Source organism: Acipenser ruthenus, chromosome 7 (assembly GCF_902713425.1).
Source record: "Acipenser ruthenus chromosome 7, fAciRut3.2 maternal haplotype, whole genome shotgun sequence".
NCBI lineage: Eukaryota > Metazoa > Chordata > Actinopteri > Acipenseriformes > Acipenseridae > Acipenser > Acipenser ruthenus.
Genome location: NC_081195.1, coordinates 67428385 through 67436381, shown reverse-complemented (window position 1 = coordinate 67436381; position 7997 = coordinate 67428385). Strand labels below are relative to the sequence as shown.

General features: G+C 45.2%; 1 protein-coding gene across 2 annotated transcripts in view; it reads right to left on the bottom strand.

Annotated features, from left to right (window-relative positions):
- LOC117415193 (high mobility group protein HMGI-C) overlaps positions 1-7997 on the bottom strand; it is a 73353-nt gene that overhangs the window by 9102 nt on the left and 56254 nt on the right. For both annotated transcript variants that reach the window (XM_059027690.1, XM_034025219.3), the window contains one exon: positions 5340-5372. In XM_059027690.1, coding sequence (XP_058883673.1) covers positions 5340-5372 — 33 coding nt within the window. The remainder of the gene's footprint in view (positions 1-5339; positions 5373-7997) is intronic.

Below are 7997 nucleotides of genomic sequence, written 5' to 3'. Positions count from 1 at the left end.
AGACCTGCTCACTCACACTGGAGTTATCACACAGACCTGCTCATCCACACTGGAGTTATCACACAGACCTGCTTATCCACACTGGAGTTATCACACAGACCTGCTCATCCACACTGGAGTTATCACACAGACCTGCTCACTCACACTGGAGTTATCACACAGACCTGCTCATCCACACTGGAGTTATCACACAGACCTGCTCATCCACACTGGAGTTATCACACAGACCTGCTCATCCACACTGGAGTTATCACACAGACCTGCTCACTCACACGAGTTATCACACAGACCTGCTCATCCACACTGGAGTTATCACACAGACCTGCTCATCCACACTGGAGTCATCACACAGACCTGCTCACTCACACTGGAGTTATCACACAGACCTGCTCACTCACACTGGAGTTATCACACAGACCTGCTCACTCACACGAGTTATCACACAGACCTGCTCATCCACACTGGAGTTATCACACAGACCTGCTCATCCACACTGGAGTCATCACACAGACCTGCTCACTCACACAGGAGTTATCACACAGACCTGCTCACTCACACTGGAGTTATCACACAGAGCTGCTCACTCACACTGGAGTTATCACACAGACCTGCTCATCCACACTGGAGTTATCACACAGACCCGCTCATCCACACTGGAGTTATCACACAGACCTGCTCACTCACACTGGAGTTATCACACAGACCTGCTCACTCACACGGGTTATCACACAGACCTGCTCATCCACACTGGAGTTATCACACAGACCTGCTTATCCACACTGGAGTTATCACACAGACCTGCTCATCCACACTGGAGTTATCACACAGACCTGCTCACTCACACTGGAGTTATCACACAGACCTGCTCACTCACACTGGAGTTATCACACAGACCTGCTCACTCACACGAGTTATCACAAAGACCCGCTCATCCACACTGGAGTTATCACACAGACCTGCTCACTCACACTGGAGTTATCACACAGACCTGCTCACTCACACGAGTTATCACACAGACCTGCTCATCCACACTGGAGTTATCACACAGACCTGCTCATCCACACTGGAGTTATCCCACAGACCTGCTCACTCACACTGGAGTTATCACACAGACCTGCTCATCCACACTGGAGTTATCACACAGACCTGCTCATCCACACTGGAGTTATCACACAGACCTGCTCATCCACACTGGAGTTATCACACAGACCTGCTCACTCACACTGGAGTCATCACACAGACCTGCTCACTCACACGAGTTATCACACAGACCTGCTCATCCACACTGGAGTTATCACACAGACCTGCTCATCCACACTGGAGTTATCACACAGACCTGCTCATCCACACTGGAGTTATCACACAGACCTGCTCATCCACACTGGAGTTATCACACAGACCCGCTAATAGCAGCTCATGGAATTCGTGTTCCACACACTGACGAAGGCTGGTGTGTATTTTTTTACCCTTTATCCCTATAAGATAAAGTGCTGCAACCAATATCCGATATAAAAAAGGGTAATTCTGAATTTTCATTAAATCCATGCTCGAGCACGAAAAAACAGAAGCATGTCTTAACTGCCAAAGGAATCCCGACTCAAGTTTTTGTAATTCAGTTAAACACATTCCTGCTGCAGCCCTGCTCTTATTCCACACAGATAGCCACTTGTTTATACCTTATCCCCAAGCCCTCCCGGCGCTTTGAAGTGAAGGAGACGGAGAAGTGAAACATTGTAACCAGCAGTAGCGCACCGCTCATTAGACCTCTGCTATGTGGGAAGCCAAGCTGTCAGCTTCCGGGTCAGGCAGGCTTACCCTGGACAGGGGTTTCAGGATGTAAGATAAAGAGCCTTTCAAAGTGGACGTGAACAGGGACATTTTTATGAGCTGCAGGCTTTAAGGCCGCCAAACACTGAAGCGCTCAAAGCTTTTTCTGTAACTGCAACACAAAGAAAATGAAGACCGCATTGCAAGGGGGGAGTACTGGGGAGGGGGCGGGGGGTACTGAGGAGAACTGGGGTTAAGGGGCTGGGGGGTTCAAATTCTCTGACCGCCTGTGGAAATCTACCATGTGTTTTTATTTCTGGTTTTCCACTGGCATTCTTTATACGTGAGCAGAAAATAACTTTAGTAATATAGTTTCAAACAGCTAACCCAAATCCAGGTAAATTCCTGTATTTCTCCAACACTAACTTGACATTTCAGAGACCTGTTATCAGAGGTTATTGGGAAATGGCGCGATAATTTATTTCTTGGTATCCCTTCAAAATAAACTGTAAGGTTGTACTAGAAACTACCTTTCGCGTAACGGATTTCTGCGGCAGGAATATTAAGAGACAATAGTTTTTCACCAGCTCCAGTGCCCTGCCTGTACTCAACGGTAACACCAATGTTTTCGCACTGCTTTAACAACGCACTAACATTGTTGTTACTTAATTTGGCAGATGCTGGTGCAAGGATATCATTTAATCATAAAACAACTGGAATGTTCCTACAATTATGGGCAAGTTCTCAGGTCATAGAGTTTCCAGCCCCATCTGGTGCAGGGCTCAGCAGTGAATAAAACAGTGTGACTGCTGCCTTTGATATCGGGATTATTACTGCTAGTTTTATGGTGTCTATAGTCATGTTCTTGGCTATTGTAAAAACAACAGGTGGTTTTATTTGCTGTGAAGAAAGGTGATTGTCAGTTTTCTTCAGGGCAAAGCTAATCACAGACCCACAAACCCCTGCTATCAAATGCAAGGTTACCACCTGAGATTATATATCCTTCACTGCAATCAACTTCCCTCGATATAGCACAAAGCCATCCTAACATAAACTTAAAAATAGGGTACTTTCCTGAAGTGATCCAGACTGTCACATGGAATATCCATCTGGGAGGGTATTTGGAAGGAAACAGATGGAAACGGAAAGAGATTCTTGTGAATGTAGTGTAAGATTTACATTATCCTCCATGCAGGTCTCATTCTTTCCTCAGCCAAGATTAGGAAGGCTGCATGAGCTCATGCTCGTGTTGTTAATTCCTGCTCTGAAACTCGGTGTGCTCTTTCCATTTCTCCTTTCTCCTTTCTCCTCCCTCTCTCTCTCTCTCTCTCTCTCTCTCTCTCTCTCTCTCTCTCTCTCTCTCTCAGAGCTTTTAAAAGTTTACCATGGTAAAAGCATAGCAAAGTGTAATAAAGTATAGGTAAGCATTGTAAAGCCCAGAGAGGTATGGTAAAGCATATTTAAAAACATGGCAAACCAAGATTAACTATGGTAAATTCATAGTATAACCATGGGAAAAGCATGGGAAAATTACACAATTACTGTGCAAATTGTAACTTTCATAAGGAAAGTCAGACAAGCACAACTGCTGTTTGGCTAGTTTTAGTGTCAATGCATTTTTGTTACAGGTACTATCTTCTTGTATACTGTGCAGCAGTAAACATTTCTATCCTGCAAGATGGATCTGTGCGTAAACAAAGTGCACGTATATACTTGGCAGCCCTATTATTATTATTATTATTATTATTATTATTATTATTATTATTATTATTATTATTAATGAGTATTTTAATAGTTCAACTTAAAGGTTGGTTCAAATCCAGCTCTCAGACGCAATAATTTAAATAATTTGATTAATTATTAAGTTATTATATTATTTCAAAAACATCATTTGGAAGTGTTTTAATGTGGTTACACCGTGTAACAATTTTTTTTTTTTTTGGGTTCCTGGGTAGTAAGTGTTATTTCCTAATTGCTTATGCCTCAAAAGTATAGAAAATGGCTATTATTCCCCACAAACTTTGCTTTTGTGACCAGGACAGTGATATTTTGAAATTTACTTATTTTCCAGAACATTCCAGATAGATTCAGTGCTGAGTAAACTTGGAGTAACTTCTAGAACTTTCCAGTAATATAAATAGCTGCTCCATAATGGTAACAAGTACCCGTCTCTTCCCCTGGCTCACTCGGTGCACCTCAAAGAGGATTACAACAGCATCAAGACCTTGCTGGACGCCTTGAAGTATGATGAGTACGGCTGGGAGGTCATAGGAGACTTCAAAATGGTGACATTCCTGATGGGTCTCCAAGGCGGTTTTACCAAGTTTCCCTGCTATCTTTGGCTTTGTGACAGCAGGGACACCAAGGCGCAATACCACAGGCGGGACTGGCCACAGGGGACCGAGTTCTCTGTGGGGAGGAACAATGTCAAGTGGGAGCCACTGGTGGACCCCCGGAAGGTGCTGATGCCACCACTGCACATCAAATTGGGCCTTATGAAACAATTTGTCAGAGCTCTAGATAAGGAGTCGGCAGCCTTCAAGTACCTTCAAGACTTCTTCCCTAAGCTGTTTGAGGCAAAGGTCAAAGCCGGTGTCTTCGTCGGACCACAGATAAAGAAGATCCTGGAGTGCAATGAATTCCCCAAGAAGCTCACTAGTAAGGAAAGCGGCTTGGAACAGCTTTGTCGCAGTGGTTCGGGGCTTCCTGGGCAATCACAAGGCCGAAAACTATGTGGAGCTGGTTGAGACTCTGGTGAAGAACTACGGCACAATGGGCTGTAGGATGTCCCTCAAAGTCCATATCCTTGATGCTCAACTTGATAAATTCAAGGAGAACATGGGAGCGTACTCGGAGGAGCAAGGCGAGCGCTTCCACCAGGATATACTGGACTTTGAACGCCGCTACCAAGGACAGTATAACGAGAACATGATGGGAGACTACATTTGGGGGCTGATTCGTGAAAGTGATTTACAGTATAATCGTAAATCTCGAAAAACTACTCACTTCTAAATCTTTTGTAGTCATTTTTGTATTACTTTAGTATAAATACATCTTAATTTGGATTCATATGTTGTTTTTTTCTGACTTTATGTGAACGAAAAGACAAAATTCGCCCATTTTCTCATTGGAAATAGGTAAATTTCAAAATATCACTGTCCTGGTCACAAAAGCAAAGTTTGTGGGGAATAATAGCCATTTTCTATACTTTTGAGGCATAAGCAATTAGGAAATAACACTTACTACCCAGGAACAAAAATTGTGTTACATAGTGTTATTAAGGCATCACTCTTCTCATGACTTATTTAAGCAGACAGAGTCAGACAGGCAGACCGACAGACAGGGAGACAAGCAGGCAGGCAGACCGACAGACAGAGAGACAAGCAGGCAGGCAGACAGACAGACAGACAGACAGACAGACAGACAGGCGGACAGACAAGCAGACAGACAGACAGACAGGCGGACAGACAAGCAGACAGACAGACAGACAGACAGACAGACAGGCAGACAGACACAGCTTGAATTCCGCTATGATTTGACAGTGAATCAGGTAAAGAGTTCAAATCACCCACCTGAGCAGGCTTCTTTTGGACCACTTGCTGTGGCTGTAAGAGAAAAAAAAACAGTGTGAGAAAAGACTCTTATATTGTTCATAATCTGCATGTGAAAGGACACAATGTGAAAGAGAAGTTCTAAATCCCACACTGTACATCCGTCCTCACACATTCATTTCAGACACGGGTCATGCCTGAGAGGGTGAAGGGCTGCTAGTACAGGATACACCTGCTACAGTATTGCAGCTAAAGTAGTTTGAATGAAAATACACACATTACTGAAACTCTGCAACTTGTTGCCTGAAACATATTTCTGCATCAAAAAAGCACTGCTCCTCATTTACAACAAACTACAATGCCCCAAGCATAGCATGCCGGCATACATGTAATAGTATTGTACAATATAGACAGGTGTGCATTTACTGACTGATTGGTGGAAGAAGGGCTGTATACTATAACCAAATTCCATTGTGTATATTCTCCATACCAGAGTTCTACTGTAATGACCTGGACAGTGGTTGCTCTAAAGCCCCATTGCATGCAAGCCCGCTTCACTGGTTTGTGTGGAAGCAGGATCTGAACTCATCTATTTCATAAGGGAAAATCTGAGCCGAGAACTCCTTGTACTTCTTCGATCAAACCACTTTCCAGGGGCAGCCCTGTTGGCATAGCTTAAAGCACGGGCTGCCTGCCTGCCCTTACATAAATCCAGAAACGAGAAGAAACTGATTCTGTCCACAAACCGCACGCCCGTGTTTGCTGATCCTTGTCCTTTATCCCTTTTTCCCACCCTCTTTAATTTCCTCTTTGATTACACCTGCATGCTTGTTTACTACCAAACCACATCAAACGGCCCCCAGACATTCCTCCCTGGCTGTCTGGCTCCCACAGCTCTTGAAATCTCAGCATTTCTTGGCTGTGGGCGCTGCATTCATGTGAGCCCTGCACACACACACACACACACGCATCCCTGCACACGTACACACACATCTGTGCACACACACACACACACACACACATCCCTGCACACACACACACACACATCCCTGCACACATATGCACACACACACATCCCTGCACACACACACACACATCCCTGCACACACGCATCCCTGCAAACACACACACCCCCCTGCACACACACACAACATCCCTGCAGACACACACACACAGGTCCCTGCACACACACACACATCCCTGCACACACACACACACACAAACACACACACACACATCCCTGCAGACACACACACATCCCTGCAGACACACACATCTCTGCACCTCACAGAAAGCCCTCTGCAAGGGCTGCCACCTCGCCAACATTTTCCCAAGAATGAGGCCCCTGACAGTTCAATGAAGGGAAAGATAATATCTGAATCCAGGCCAGATCTGGCACCCTGCCTGGTATATGTCACTGTGATTCTACCGGCTGCCCCTTCCGCAGAACACCAAACAAACACACGTCCTCGGATACTTCTCTGTGCTGTTTGAGGGTGCAGCTGCCAATGCGCTTTCCAAGACTTTGGCATCATCAAGCGGCTAAAAACAGACTATGCCTTGGCTTCAATTTTTTTTTTTTTTGTGAATGGTTTTTGCAGAACATGTTGCTTGAAACACATTTTGGCTGCCATTCATAAAAAAAATGGCTTGTATACTGTTATCTCCTAGCACAATGCAATTTTTTGTTCGATACCCAGAAGCACTGCATTCCAGCACTCCATATGAAAAAATGTAATATGAAAGTGTATTTCTGATACAGTTAGAAAGTCTTCTTTTGGCCCTGTAATATATTTATATACCCCAACAAAGTACAGAAAATAGTTTTATTCTGACTTGGCTTTGCACATTCTCATGCATACAGTACATACATTCATGCTGTACATAAATACATGCATGTACATTTACACATACATATATGTACATAAATACATACACAATGTACACATACAACAGCTTAACTATACCAAAAATGAAAAATTATTACATGCAGTATTTAAAATGATCTGCAGAGATAATAATGGGAGAACACACATCTTCAGCTATACATTACTCTATGATTTCTAATTAAGATCATTTTTTCTTGTACCCGCGAAATGAGAAGCCTGCATGTGACCCGTTCCAAGGCTCTCCTCCCCTCACTGTGTGGTAAGTGTGTGGCTGTGACCCGGTCCAAGGCTCTCCTCCCCTCACTGTGTGGTAAGTGTGTGGCTGTGACCCGGTCCAAGGCTCTCCTCCCCTCACTGTGTGGTAAGTGTGTGGCTGTGACCCGGTCCAAGGCTCTCCTCCCCTCACTGTGTGGTAAGTGTGTGGCTGTGACCCGGTCCAAGGCTCTCCTCCCCTCACTGTGTGGTAAGTGTGTGGCTGCGACCCGTTCCAAGGCTCTCCTCCCCTCACTGTGTGGTAAGTGTGTGGCTGTGACCCGGTCCAAGGCTCTCCTCCCCTCACTGTGTGGTAAGTGTGTGGCTGTGACCCGTTCCAAGGCTCTCCTCCCCTCACTGTGTGGTAAGTGTGTGGCTGCGACCCGTTCCAAGGCTCTCCTCCCCTCACTGTGTGGTAAGTGTGTGGCTGTGACCCGGTCCAAGGCTCTCCTCCCCTCACTGTGTGGTAAGTGTGTGGCTGCGACCCGTTCCAAGGCTCTCCTCCCCTCACTGTGTGGTAAGTGTGTGGCTGTGACCC